The following is a 15,000-nucleotide window of genomic DNA, read 5'->3' on the forward strand; positions in this document are numbered from 1 at the left end:
TAAATTTGCCCGTAAGATGATGATTTGGCATGGAATTTAACATTGTGGCGACAAATCAAATGTTTTCACCATTGAGGCAATGTTTATTCGAAATTTGTGCTAGAAAAGGGTGTCTACGGAAAAGGATTTGGTCCTGCATTTGTCCACCAATGATCCTGTGTAAGTTTGGCATGATTTAGGTAGCTGTTCTTGCCGAAGGTATGGCGTAGTTTTTTTAATTCAAATAGAACGAGTTCATAGGGAAAGCTTTCAGTCCAACAAAATGTCTGGATTTTCGTTCCATCGATTTCTATTGGAAAGGAAACTTAAAAAGTATATCAGAAATGTATTAAAACCCAACTGAAATGAAGGTGATGTCTAACCAAAGGGCAAATGATGTGACCTACAGTACTGTGGAAACATTTTTGGGTGATGTCAAAGTAAATGTGAAAAAAGTCATATAAAAATTAATGAATAATTTGTATCAATATATCTAATAAATATAAAATGACACCATTTATCCTGTTTACGTCATTTTTTGCCTGAGATATGACCTATTTTGTGCGGCTAAATATTAACTGTTCCATGTTTTAATACCGCAGAAAGCTCGCACAACTCAACCGAACCGGATCAGGCGGAACCGAAACGAAACAGCATCGCGAACATCGCATCGATGAGTCTGGACTCTGTATTATTCTCTCTTCACCTTTGGTTACCTGTGAATCCGGCCAGCCAGTCTATCACAACGAACCCTGATAGTCTGGTTTGGTTCGAACCTTTTCCCGGAGCCCAAAAATGCCACGGCCAGTGCATATGATTTGTATCATTTTTGGCTTCGCTGCATTCCGCAGTCGGCGGCGGCTCTCGAGGACAAAACCATTCCGTCCACCACGGTGATGCAGCGCCGATCGCAGACTATGCTCGTTACCATCTTCCATCTTCAGATGGAACGCGAACAGATGGCGCAAGAAGTCGCAATCGAAATAAAAAAAACATCATGCTTCGATTTATGTGATGGAAAACTCGCAAGTCACCTGCCACAAAGACAGCTTTCGAGAAGGCAACCGCCCAAGGGGTGGTGGGATCCTTTCGAAAAACTTACTGAATCGAATCCACCACCACTACCACCATCATTCAGCCATCGTTCGCTTGATGTTTCGGGCATGATTATTATGTTTGATCGGGAAAATGGTGCAAGCAATGATGTAAAGAGAGGTAAAGGGGGGCAGAGGCCATGAAGCGCGACGACCAACCGGTTCACCAAACCGAGAACGAGCTCCGAGGATCGGCTTCGTGGTCGCTGGTTACATTCATCAAACTGCGGCCGCGGATGCTAACAATGGTGCAACGCGATTCAATCAGTCAGGAAGTGGAAAACATTTTTAAAGAATCGTACGCTCCAGCTCGAAGCTAAAGCTCGACGATGACGGAGCTTTAAAAGAAAATTCAAACATCAACGATCACGGACAACAGCAGTCCGTGAGCGCGACCGCAGCATCGCTTGGTTTGTCTGGTCAATAGCAGAACACAAAAGGGGATCCCCTATTTATTCCCTCCTTAAAAAAAACCAATCCGTACACAAAAACTAGGTGCCAAAACTCGTCGGAACGGGCACGCCGGCATCCTTCGTTCGTACGTTCGATCGTTCGTTCGTTCTCCCGGGTGGCCCACGGGTGTCACGTGTCGCAAATCATGAAACAATAAAAATTCGGCTCCGACAGCAAGCTTCAAGGGGGGGAAAAGCCAGTGCCGTGCCGTGCAAAATGCAATAAGCTGAGAAATAGTTTAACGCTTTTCCCACCGGAACCTCGGTCTCTATGCCGCGATGTCGGTCGGCTATGCTGCTGCTGGTGCTGGTGCTGCCTAGCGGGGTTGCGGTATAACAGTAACAGTCAAACATGACTGACTCGCGATTAGATATTGTGATTTGTATAGGTTCCGGTTGATCCGTGCTACAGATCCGTGGCTGAACCCCTTACCGAACCGAGAGAGAGAGAGAGAGCTACGTTTCGTTCGTTCGTTATCCAATATTGCTGGTGAAGCGTGCGAAGCAACTGGTTTGATGCTGCTGCTTCCCGGTTGGTTCTTGGGTTGGCTATTCAATTCATCCTCTACCCCGCTTAAGCTCCCTTGCTCGAAATGGAATCAAAATGAGCCGGAAGGAGCGTAGGTTGTTGGTTTCCTCCCTCACCCTTCTGCCAGCTCGTTTACGGGCTAATCGAAGCGTAAGAATCGATGCCTCCTACCGGGCAAGGAACGGGCACGGGATCAGCATGAGCAAAAGGATCCAAGGCACAAGCCACTAACCCATTGTGCCAGCGATTGTCACATCGAAATCCACTTTTGGGGCCTCTCCCTGCGCCTCCTAGGAGCACCACGATACACTGCCATTTGCCGGTTACGGCCGTCAGGCTCGGAGCGAGAAGGCACTTCGAGAACTCTTCAATCAAATGTTAAACATTTCCCGTTTCCCACTCGTGAACCGGTTTAAATCGTGTCCAATGACCAACCAGAGAGAGGCGGAGAAGCAGATGGAAAGCTTTTCGCTTCCGTCCCACCCCCCTCTTTCGCTCCGGAACATTCGCCGTTAGGTAATCGGAAGGAAAATCCTTTTTCGCTTCGCTTCCAAATCCCGAAAATCAATGGCGGCCAATGTGTGCGGTGGGATGAATGTAGCTTTCAGTTTTGCGTTTCAAACACCACACTTCCTCTTTTTCTACCTCTCTTTCTCGGTCTCACCAGCAGAAACTTCTGGAAACCTTAGAATCCTTTCGATTTCGGTTCCATTCCCAACCCAACGGTAGGAGAAAAGAAAGGGGAATAATTTGTGCGTCGCGAACGGCACGTGCAACAACTGCTACGCAAATTTCGCTCTCGTCGTCGTCTCTCTGGTTGATAAGAGGAGGTAGCAGCAGCAGCAGCAGCAGCAGCACGATTTGCACGATCACGAAACCCCCTTCCACCAGCAGAACAACGCGATTTAAGCGATTCAAGGTCGCGAACGCAGCGCACCAGCGCACCGGTAAGCCGCAAGCCGCTTCTCACTCTCGAAATCACCTGGGTGGGATCACCTGGGAAAACGGAAACGTGATAAAGAAGCTGTATGTCTCGGTCGCTTGGTCGCTTGGATTCCTGGTTCAGCTCAGTTCGTCTTAACTTCTGCTTCTGTTGCTTCGAAGAGAAACAGCACGACTCAAGCGAGTGAACGAACGAACGAACCAACCGATGGGACTGTACGTGACACATCCGTTTCCTATCCAGCGTCATCCAACCACCAACCCCCCCACCTGCTCCCGGGCCGGGGGATCACGCGCTTGCTGCTACGCATCGGGTATAACATAACAGAGTTATTATTTATCTTTTCAACCGAACGAACGAACGGAACGAATTGGATTGGATTGGATTGGATTCGTGGGGAAGATGGTGGTGGTGGTGGTGGTGGTGGTGGTGGTGGTGAGCCCTCTGAAAACGTGCTTTGAAAGGGCGCACTCCTCCTTCTTCCGATCCCAGGTATCACCTGTGATAGATTCCTGGCTTCTTCCCCGTAAAATATGATATTAGAGTCATAATCCAGCCTCCGATCGTTTAGACTCCGGCGCAAAAGCAACTTCCAGCCAACCGTTCCACCCCTCTATCCGCTATAGCTTTAAGGGGTGTCTCCTGAAGGGGTGGGGTACGGAGCAGAGAAGGGGAGGGGAAGGAAAACATGAACAACGATGAACAACACGACAGCCGACGACCTCCTCCTCTTACTGCTTACTCAATAACCGTATCAAAATACGGAGTGTATTTATTTCGCTCTGTCATGGCTCATTGCATGTGCACACTACCGGCGTTGAGCATGCTGTAGGCCACCCCTGCCTCCTTCCTCCCTTCCTTCCTCTACGCCACCCCCTTTAAGGCGCTATGCTAGGCGAAAGCACGTCGAGGCATTCTGTTCGGAAACGGAACGAATCGTTATTCGCACAGACACACATAACCAAACACACACACACATGTATGCAGCGCCAGATTTTGCAACCCCCTTGCACATACGAACACACACACACATGTGGTGTGTTCCTTCTCACCCCCGGATTCTTAAAAAAAAACAGGAAAATAAAGGAAAAAGAGAAAAGTCAATGAGGATCTCCGATCTCAGAGATCGAAAATCGTAGGCCACCCCCCCCCCCCACCACCTCCGACCCATCCTCAAAGCTCAATGAAATGGAAATTGCAATAAGCTGCTCAATGTACCGGCGCTGAACGAGCTGCCGTCGGACCGGGTCGGGGTGTGTGTGTGTGTGTGTGTGTGACACGAGAACGCCAAACGAAAGCGGAAGGATGCCCCCCCGGAGAAGTCAATTAGGATAAAGTTTCATCGAGCGCTCAACTACTCGGATTTCGGTTGTGTTTCGGTTCCGGTGTTCCGGTGTTCCGGTTAACATTTGTGTTCCGCTCATCAAAAAACCAAATCAGGCCATCAGTGTTCAGTGCATTCGTTCAATTATATAGCAGCGTACTGGGGCGAGCGCAACAATCGCCTTTGATCAGTAATCTTCCGAGACACACACACACACAAAACAAGTCGTCTGTGGTGGAGTTGGAGGGAAATTAGTTGTCTTTTATGGTGTGAAGCAGTAGTACGCAGAAGAAATGATCGTTGTGTTTACTCCATTTTGATGATGCCACATAACAAACATAACGGTTTCAGAGATGTTTATCAAACAGATATGTGGTATGGAGTTTTACATGGCAAACTATGTGCCGTCTAGCATTCTAGTTGAAAATATGTAAATTGCAGTTTGATATTGTTATCCAATTACTAGACAATGGAATCTCTATTGCTCTTCGTGGCATACTATGAGATTATCTAGAGTTCCAGTGTGTGTACGTTCCAGAAAGAAGTTCAAGTGGCTTTTCGCTTGGTTTTCCCTTGTTATTCTCGTGTAATTTTACATGCTCCCTGTGTTGTTTTACTGTCCTGAGCAAAACATCTTTGGAAAGTAGAATTTGACATCCGCAAAAACATCAAAAATCGCCAAACTCTTGAGGATCAAAGTAGCTCTCGACTTTCGATATAATTTGGCCAGATAATCCCATAGTTTGGACGCAGGGTTAAAATGCATCCAGATTTTTGGAAAGTAAGAAACATGAAAACATACACAAATGAACAATTATTTTCCTCGTACAGCAACAAAAAGCGAGACAGACTTCCATCGAAAGTGTGGCTTAAGAACAGCTTTCAGCAAAAAATCCACTTGAAGCACTTGCCAGCAACTTGAAGCCATGATCATGATCAATTTGCATACTTTAAATCTCCTTCACCTGCAATACGCACCTCAAGCCGGTGCTCTAACACAAACAAAAGGTTCCAATAAAAACGACCAAAAGTCACGAAAATGTGTCCAGCACCAGCAACAGGAGTAGCAGCAGCAGCAGCAATCGGTAAGCCTACGGCCTTACAGACCGGCCAATCCAACCCAATCCCTCCCCTACCACCCCGGTCTATTCGAAACGAGGGCTGGCAATCACTCAAACCGTGGGCAATTATGTTGTAAAAATAAACGATTTGAAACAAACGACTTCCATTCAGCCAAATCCCCATCTCTCTCTCTCTCTCTCTCTGGCGGCTACCTCGAAGGACTTTACCTTCTTTCGCGTCAAAACCAGCCCCAGCAGTTTCCACCAAACCGGCCAGCAGTGTTTGAGCAAGCCCCGCGCCCTCGCCCTCACCTTTTGATGGAGGGGGAAGGAAGGAACGACAAACAACAGTTCACCTAATTTTTGGGCTAACGACTTTTCGCATCACCTGGAAGAACGGCCCCTCCCCCCCCGGGGAGCGTGCCTATTATTTAACGGGGCTTTTCCTTTTTCTTTTTATTTTGCTTCTTCTTCGTTTAGTTCGTTCGTCTGTATTTTTGCTTTGACCAACAACGCGCCCTGGACGTGACAGTGATTGGTGTAACAAGCAAACAACCAAACACGCACACACACACATTAAAGACCATTTTCTTGCCACGCTCCACGCATCGACAAACGGTGGTTGTCATGAATTTCAAACAACCCAATCAAGCCACCATTGCTTCTGGACGCTCTGTTGCATGGTGTCCATCGATGATCTCTCTTTCTCTCTCTTTCTCTCTCTCTCTCTCTCTCTCTCTCTCTCTCTCTCTCTCTTCCTCTTCCTGACCGATCGTCGAATTCATCGACCTAAAGTACTTTCACCCCAAGAGCAAACAAATGCACGCGAGACCGCAAGACTTCCGGACGACCGCGACCGACGACGAATGTGACGAAAGCGATTGTTTATCTTTCACCGCAGAGCACCAAAAAAAACCCGAAGGAAATCCCGTGGCCTCGGTCGCGTGCTGGCCACACCGCACAATCTGCTTAATTCCAATTCCGCGACGGATGCTTCCCGGTGCGCCGTGAGATGAAATTTCAAACAGGTTAAAGGTGAAATCGAGTGAAAATCCAATTACATCCACCCGGCGGTGTGGCCAGCTCTTACCGATCGACCATCTTCCCATCTTGGCAGTCTCAGTCCCGTGTCGCTTGGTTATGGTTGTGTGTGTATATTTTTTTTGTTCTCCGTTTCTTCTACTTCTAGCATACAACCGGTACGGTGCTGTCCTCGCCTACGATGACGACACACACACACACACACAAGCCGAGTCGAAGTCCTGTCGAAGTCGAAGGGATTGGGGTTCGCGCACAATCAAACTTGGCCGCCGCCGCCGACGCCGACGCCGACGCCGACGCCGCCACCGCCGCCGATTGCCGATAACGGTGACGCTTCCGGTTGGAAAAATCCAATTTTTAAAAACAACAGAATTAATCTTCCCCGTGGCCACACAACCGGTCACCATTCGTCCGGGGGCTATATCATCCTTTGTTTAAGTACCACTGTCCCGGGCGCTGCTGGGAAGGGAAAACGAGAAAAGGAAATGCACCATCCACGAGAAAGAGAGAGAGACAGTATCCGAGACACTGCGAGAGGTGGCCCTCGCTACGCGCCGTCAGTCGAAGCGAGAAAAATCGCTCGAAATTCTATATAGCTTTCCATTAGTGGGAAGCACGAAAAGCCAAAAAGGCCGGAGTGTGGCGAGCACGAGCTACAGGACCGTTTGGCAGCAAAAAATCACAAAAACCGATTTGAATCTGATGCAGAAACAACGCGGAATCGTTGCCAGAGTGCCATTTGCTGGTTGCTGCTGCTGGTACTGGTTGAGGGTTGTTGTCGATTCCACGGTACCCCTCACGATACCACCCCCCAAAAAAAGGGGGTAGGACATTCTCGTGGGCACGATGATACGGTTCGCTAGCACGATTGCAACGCTGTACCGCTGCTGCTGCTGCGCGACCACGCGCCAGCTGGTCGATTCCGTCCCTCGCACTCCACGTCGAAAACCCAAAAAAAAACACCAAAACACAAAACAAGAAAGAATGGACAATGGAGTCACCAGTCCCAAGCGGGGCACCGCGATAAGGCGTTAGATAGATAGGTCGGCGCTTGGCGCTTTCGATTCGGCTTTCAAGCTTCCTACGATCGAACCCGGGAACCAGGGAACCAAATCTGTGCCAACCGATCAAACGAAATGGACGAAAAACAAGGAACTCGTCCCGAAAATCGGTGGCCAATGCCGGCACCCGGGATGGTTGCCAGGAAATGCACACACATAGGCACACGCTCAGAGCCTGCTCTTCGCTTGGATGCACAACAATGGAAACGTCTCCGTCTGTGGAACTGGCCGCTGCCACCGTATATCCGGCTGCTCTTCAGCACCATTGAGCAGCTTGCATGCATGCATGCACACTGAATTGTGGACGGCATGGTGAGTGTGTGTGTGTGGGTGGGTGGTTGCTTGGAAGGGGTTATCTCGTTTATAGATTTCGATATTTTCCAATGCATTTGATCATTTTGCGCCTGCCAGCGGGTGCGAGCGCTCGTCCGTCCGGTTCAGCGCCTTTCGATAGTGTGGCAGCGCCAGGGCACAGATTGCATGCGCGCGGGGTTTTTCATCTATTTTCCACCCCTAAACCCCCTTTTGCGATTTTTCCCATAGCGCAATTGTTTCAGGCAAGCCAGCCAACAGCCTGGTGATGTGTTGCTCCGTTGTATCTTGAACCCTTGGAAAGGGGACCCTTTTTGGGTGTTGCACCCGCTCCAACACCAGCAGACCAGTCAGATTGGTTCCGATGTGCCATTGCAACGATAAAGTGCACCAGATAATTCCCGCGTCGAACACTTCCCTGTCACAACCCGGCATCATGATCCGCTCAAATCGAAGCCGAAATAAAACTTTAGCACCAAACATAAAACCTTACAGCCAGGCCAGGCCATGCCAGGCTTCGAGTTCGATGATGCACCGAGGGGTCGGAAGATATGTTACCAAACCGGGAGGGAAGGGATGCCAGGGTTCCATGAATTGGCTGTCAACATTCTCTGATTAACTATTTTCAAAAACATGTGTCTCTTGGTGGTGGTGGCCAGGAACGAGGAGGGAGATTTCAAATCGTTTACCCAATACTATCAGACCCGAGCGAATGGACGGCTACCACAAAAACCAAAGAACATCATCTGGCAACAGCAGCAGCACCATCTGGAACTTGTTGTCTATGTGTGTGTGTGCTTGGGTATTGAAATTTGAAATCCGGAACAAAAAATGCTCACTCATCGATTGAACGAGGATGCCAATGTGTGTGTGTGTGTGTGTTTTTTTTTTGTTATTTTTGTGTTGCCAAAACCGCAAACCGCCGCTCCCCGATTGCGGGTCATTATTTTTCCTTCTGTCAAAATCGCTTTTGTGGATCATCGAAACGGAGCGAAAGCGAGAGAGAAAAAGAGAAAGAGAGAAAACCAAGCGAAACCAATTGGACCAATCCATTCAAGCAACCATCCAAGCAACCATCCTGTTGCTTGTAATGAACTATTTTTCGATTTAGTTCTCGCTTTTGCTCGCAATCTCCGTATCACGCATTCACTGCGTGAGTATCCGGCCTCGAAATGGGAATGCCAACTCCAAGCTGACACGCACCGCATCGATGACCCGGAGGAAGATAAATGTGATAAGCACACACACACACACGAACGCTAGACACCCAGCATAGACACATAAACACCCTACTCCGAGAGCGAATGTACGATTGTAAAACACATATCATACACATCGCACATGGAAGCCAAGTTGTCCCATGGACCATCGGACACACCGACCGACGGTTCACAACGCCCATAAATTACCAATTCGAGATGAAGGAGGAACTCTTATGGCGGTCTTATGACCCACCCCTCCCGATTTTCGATTTCCACTCCTACTGCCACCCTGCCACGCCGGGTGTGCTGCTCCTTTTGTTTCTATTTTCCTTTTCTTCTGCGCCTCCAATGGACAATCGGAAATGTTTACTGTATGTGTGCCTCTGTCCGTGTGTGTGTGTGAGGGGTTAACCTTAAATAATGATGTCACCATTTTTACGATGCTCATCCCCCATTTTCCTCTGTTTTTGGCACTCCAGCGGTGACCACCGCGTGATCGAATGTTGCCTTTAATCGATTCATTGGTTTTGCTTCTTCGTACGTTCGGATTTTGTCGCTTCTCACTGCTGCTGCCGGTGGTCGGCTGTCAGTTGAAATTTATGTACCCGGGTACACGCCACGCCGGTCATTGCTTGTGCACAGTTAAGATATCGTTTTACGACCTTTATGAACCCTGTTAATACCCACCTCCAGAAGGAGCCAACAACAGGAGGTTTCGCTTGTCGCCCAGTTTCTTGCGACAAATTATCTCCCTGAGTGTGTCTGTTGTGAGGGTGGGTGGTCAATGAGGGGCACTCCCGCACACACACACACACACACACAGTTAAGATATGATCAGGCTAACAGCAAAACATCCCATCTGGATCTTGATACTACACTGGCCGCTGCCAGTGTACAGCTTGGGGCTCTCGCTCTGGAAACCCGGAAAGTTTCTTTTTGCTTTTGTGAAGGCCCCTCCTCCCTCCCCCCTTCACACCACCCCCCACGGCGTCGTTGGGGGAGCGACTAAAACTTTCAATGAAATTGACACCTCCATTCGTTACGTTGACGCGCTTCCGGTCGATTAAGGGTGGCAAAAAGGATCGGATTTTCCCACATACACAGGCACACACACACGCACGCAGACTGAGACGTGTGCACGCGCGTGTGTGCGATAACTGGTCGCAAAACTTGTTAACATATCGGAGAAGGAGCACTTTCCGTTCTCTATCCAAACCCCCTGCCGAAGCGGGAAAAGGAAGGAAACTTTTTCAATGATCGACACACACTTTCGATCAATAAAAGAACAACTTTTTTCCCGGATTTTCCTACACAGGCACACACAGATCCATACCCAGTGGTACGACCCAACGAACAGACGAACAGCAGGCGCAAGGCGGGGTGCGGGATTTTCCCTTGCAGCAAGGAGCAGCAGCTCCACAATTTGCATATATTGATTCATGTGTGGAGCGATTTCAGCTACGGATACTTTAGGAGATTTTATATTTCATCACCAACCGATCGGTGTGTGCGAGTGTGTGTGTGTGTGTGTGTGAGGAGAAGGAGCGAAGGAGCTTATCGGAGATTGGCAATGACGTGACGATGATCGGATTTGCGGATAGTCGAGAAGCTGGTGTGTAAACCAAGTTTTAGACACAAAAACCATCGCCCTTGTGCAACGCACTGGTGCTTGCAAAGAAGATGTTTTAACCCGAAGAAAAGGTGCAAACGGATATAATATAGCGTAAGTGAGCATGTAATCCCGAAAGGAAAAGAAAAACTTTCTTTCTATCTTCTGTAGGAATCGGTTGTAGCATTTCCATGCATTAATCGTCAAGATGCTCCAGCAAAATGTCTGGCAGGGATACTATCTACTATAAAATACGACTCGCTTCTCAAGATATACTATTTAGTCAGATCAAGTTTCTGATCGATATGGTTCGATTTGGCCTCAAATCATGAAACATTTATGCATCCTACAGCATTCACTATTGACTTTGAGTCTCCAATCTGTGTCTAAGCGTCATAATGCCATATCTCTTCAGTAGCTGATTTAGCATTTGTAACTAAACAGGTCTGGGGAAAAAAGATTTATCCGAAGATATTGGTGAAAAGCTTTTTTCAGTACCCTGTAGAGAAACTTGAGTTTACCTTCTTTTTGTAGTTCACATCATCGATCAAGATTAATGACAATAAGGTAGGAATATCTCGATTATCAACAGCCCAATGCTCTGTCCTAAATTGATACCACGAATTTCAATCACACAGCAAGTCAGAAATGAAATACAGAAAATATTGTAACCACAAAACCATCCAACACCATCGACCAGTTGCACCACTCACGGGCCATCGCCTGAGTTCCCACCAGAGGAGTATAGTTGCTAGTCTCGACCGTGCGACCGGCAACAGCACCATGAAAAGCATGTACTCTCATTAAACTGTACTTACCCTAAGGACATCCACTTGGCGTACAACGCTCCCTTGCCTTGCGGGATCTTCCATTCCATTCCACTCACCAGCAGATCCTCGCTGGTGACGGCCGCCAGTGAGTTCAGTGCTGCCGCAACGGTTCTGTGTGAAAACGGGGTGGAGCAAGGATAAAGGAAAGGCGTCAAACATCAAGCTAAAAACCATTAGACGAGACGAAACCGATGATGCGAAGAAGGAGAGAGGATAAAGAAATGGCAAAACGCACCCAAGGAGTGCGCTGAGCCAGCCAGGGGCCAAACATTGGCAAAGGCATCCATTCTACTGTGGTTGAACTACTTGAGTATGTCTCTGTGTATGTGAGCAAGTTCCGCCAATGTGATATGCTCTATTGGCGCGCCACAGCATTTTCCGACCAACGAACTGACATCGAAAAGGGAAGGGGAAAACACTATTCTAACTGTTGAATTCGTAGCGACAACGGAGGCCCCGAGGCTAGAAGAGGCGGAAGATGTGAATGTAATTATTATAATAACATAAAAGAAGACGACGGCCGTCCGCGTACCAGTCGGCTCGACACGGGCTGCCGACCGACCTGCTGCCGACCGAGTGATAATGTGAACAGGAAATTTCTCGAGCACAGCATTCGCTTCCGGCAAAATGCTATGCCTTTGCGGCTCGCGCTTCAACGCCCGTTGGTTCGCTCGTCAAACCGTTGCCGGCGCGCATACCGTTGCACTAGAAAATAGACGATCTTGAAGGGCTTTTTACGTTTGCGTTTGCGTCTCGGAATTGTGGTGCACATTCAGCTATAAGGATGCTGCCCCAAGACCAAGGGATCCTTAAGAACTCTCTCTCTCTGGTCGGCGCTGGTGACTCCTGGTCGGTTGAAATGGACTCTGGAGGTCTGGCGTTTTATTAGAATGTTAATTTTATTCCATCATCAAACACCGACCAGCTGGATGCAGTGCAGTGGAGTGCTTCTTAGCGCGAGCAAGCGAAACTGTCTCGAGTCGCATTGCCATGGCACACTGCGTTGGACGCTGCATCACTTTTGCACCGGTATTCAAAGTTTTACCGGCATCAAAAGATGTTGTTCAGTGACTCTCGAGAGTACTCGGTGATTCGTATGATATCTAAATCAAGACGTTGAACATGAATAATGTTCTGAAGGTTTCAAGAGGGATTATTGTGGTACTTTTAGGAACAAAGTTCCTTTTGAATTAGGTCAAAAGAGAGCTCCAACAAACCACTGCAAAACACACTGCGTGTCTGCTTCTGGTGCTTCTTCGGTAATTGCCCATCCCTTTTGACAACCAAAAACGGACAGTAAATTTTAAGCAAAAAAACAGTATCGCCTTCTGTCATTTTTATATTGATGAACCGTTGGTTCAAGGCTATCTCTGCCAATTGATTATTCTCCGAGCGTTCCTTCACTGTTCCACCTTCCAGTTGCCCAGCCGGGCACTGCATTTGAATTTTTCATTTCAATTCTTTTGCTCACACAAAAAATAGATCGCAAAAATCAATCCCCCCGATTCATACTTGCTTGACATCCTTTCCAGCTGCTTTTTTACGCGGTGACCTTCTCGCTCGATTCGTTTTCGGTTTCCGAGTTTAATTTCGCGCAAAATTCTCATATTGCAACGCAAAAATCAATCCAAATTAACTACCGAGACGAAGAGAAGAACGAACAGTGGGGTTCGGTGGCTCGATGAAGAGACCGTCTGCCCACCAGCCTGCCTTTCTTCTATTTCGTCCTCTTTTTTGTTTCTTCTCCGTGCTTATGGTCATTACGAGCCAATCATGCCCGAACCAGCCTGTAGCATCTCAGCCGCAGGAGGCTCGACTCACCCTTAAAGGTCCTTCCGGAAGAGAGAAAGCGAGCGAGCGAAAAAAAATCCATCATCAAGGTCCCGGACTGCGGAACCGTCCGGAAATGAACGGCGAACGGCATACTTTTATGGATGGATCGTAAAGTTGATTAATCGGGTCTATTAAAAAGTTATCAAACCTTCGGCCTACTGCTGGCTACTTTCATCATCACAAACCAACCCGGAGTCTGGACACGGGCCCGGTCCCGGGTCCCGGGTTCGAAACATCAAACGAAGATGCCTGCGGGATTAGTGGTTCAATTCGTAGACTATCGGGGCGGCCATTCACGGGCATTCTCCTGGAAGCCAGAGCATCCCACGAAACTCAAGAGCAGCCCAGAGGACCAATGCTTGATGGGCGCTACCATTGAGCGCTTAGTGGCGATGATTAGTGAGCGACCATCAGCCCGCTAATGTGGCCGAGTTTCTTCGAGTTCTGTGGTCGAGTGCCGTACACTCAGTGACAGACATTATTTTCTCCCCCGGAGACCCAGAGTGGAGAAGAAGTGATTTAATGCGTCTCATTATCGAAACTCGTCAATATCAGGCACAATCCCCTTTTTTCTCGCTAATAGTGGTGCCTGCTTACACTACTACTTACAGGCGATGGTATGCTTACGTCAGCATTAAACATTGACCTTCCGAGGAACTGTCGAGAAAATGGAACCTTTGAAATGCAACCGTTGCCGAGCGAACTGGAGTGTAATGTGATGATTCATCGATGACCTGGTTTGATGAAATCGTGAATCCGAATCGGGCATCAACTTCCTTGAATCTATTGCTAAACTTAATTTAATAATCTGCCACATGGCTAGCCATTCCGGTAGATCGATCGGAATTTTTGCATCAGGCACCCGGATAACACACGCCCTAACACGCCAGAAAGTCATTGTTGGGGAGCGAACATCAATCGGCCAGCAGCAGCGGCGCAGTCGAGTAGAACGTTTAATTAAATTGATCCCTTTCTCATATCAACGAACATCGCGGCTGCTGCTGCTGCTGGCAGCTGACGATTTCAGGAATTCGAGCAAACTTCAGGATGGCTTCCAAATTCCAAGCCACGGCCTAACGGACTGTTTTCGTCGGCCCCATCAAGCGAATGCGCACCTTTGCCCCCGGAATCCGGAGCTATCCAGGTTTAATTTGATTTGAACCGAGTACCTGCCAACCAGGTCCAACCGGGGAAACCCGGAGGGGCTCATCATCACATCATGTACGTCTATCAGCAGCATTTCCGGCCGCAGCGTCGAGGCAGCGGTTCATCGGAAACCAATCAAGATTCTAGGAAGCCACTCCTCTAGTGGTTGCCGCGAGTTGCATATCGAAAAATTCTTCACTCCCTAGCGCTTGATTATTTAGTAAATTATCTGTCCTTGATCGTTATTAGCTTCGTTCCATCCTGCAATCACACACACACATATACACTGTAATAACCGACACTTGCGGTGACACTTGCGGGGTGAACTCGTATAGCCTGCTTTGCTAGAAATTCCTTCATCCCAACATAGCAACGCCAATTTGCGTATTGCCAATTAATTGGTGGTGGGACATTTTTGTCCCAACCACCGGCTCATAATTAACCTCATCCACGCACCAAAAACCACGCAGAACTGTGCACGCAGATGGAGGCGCATGGTATGTCATGCCATGTGCGAACGTTATCATGTGCGTGCGGCTGTTGAGTGTAAATTCCTGAGCCAACCCCACATCCGGCCACGCAAC

General features: G+C 48.3%; 1 protein-coding gene across 1 annotated transcript in view; it reads right to left on the minus strand.

Annotated features, from left to right (window-relative positions):
* The window catches only part of LOC125955557 (sodium-coupled monocarboxylate transporter 1), a 48,248-nt gene that overhangs the window by 7,882 nt on the left and 25,366 nt on the right, over window positions 1–15,000 (minus strand). The window contains exon 9 of the mRNA XM_049686690.1: window positions 11,426–11,548. Within this exon, the coding sequence (XP_049542647.1) occupies window positions 11,426–11,548 (123 nt within the window). The remainder of the gene's footprint in view (window positions 1–11,425; window positions 11,549–15,000) is intronic.

Source organism: Anopheles darlingi, chromosome 3, assembly GCF_943734745.1.
Source record: "Anopheles darlingi chromosome 3, idAnoDarlMG_H_01, whole genome shotgun sequence".
NCBI lineage: Eukaryota > Metazoa > Arthropoda > Insecta > Diptera > Culicidae > Anopheles > Anopheles darlingi.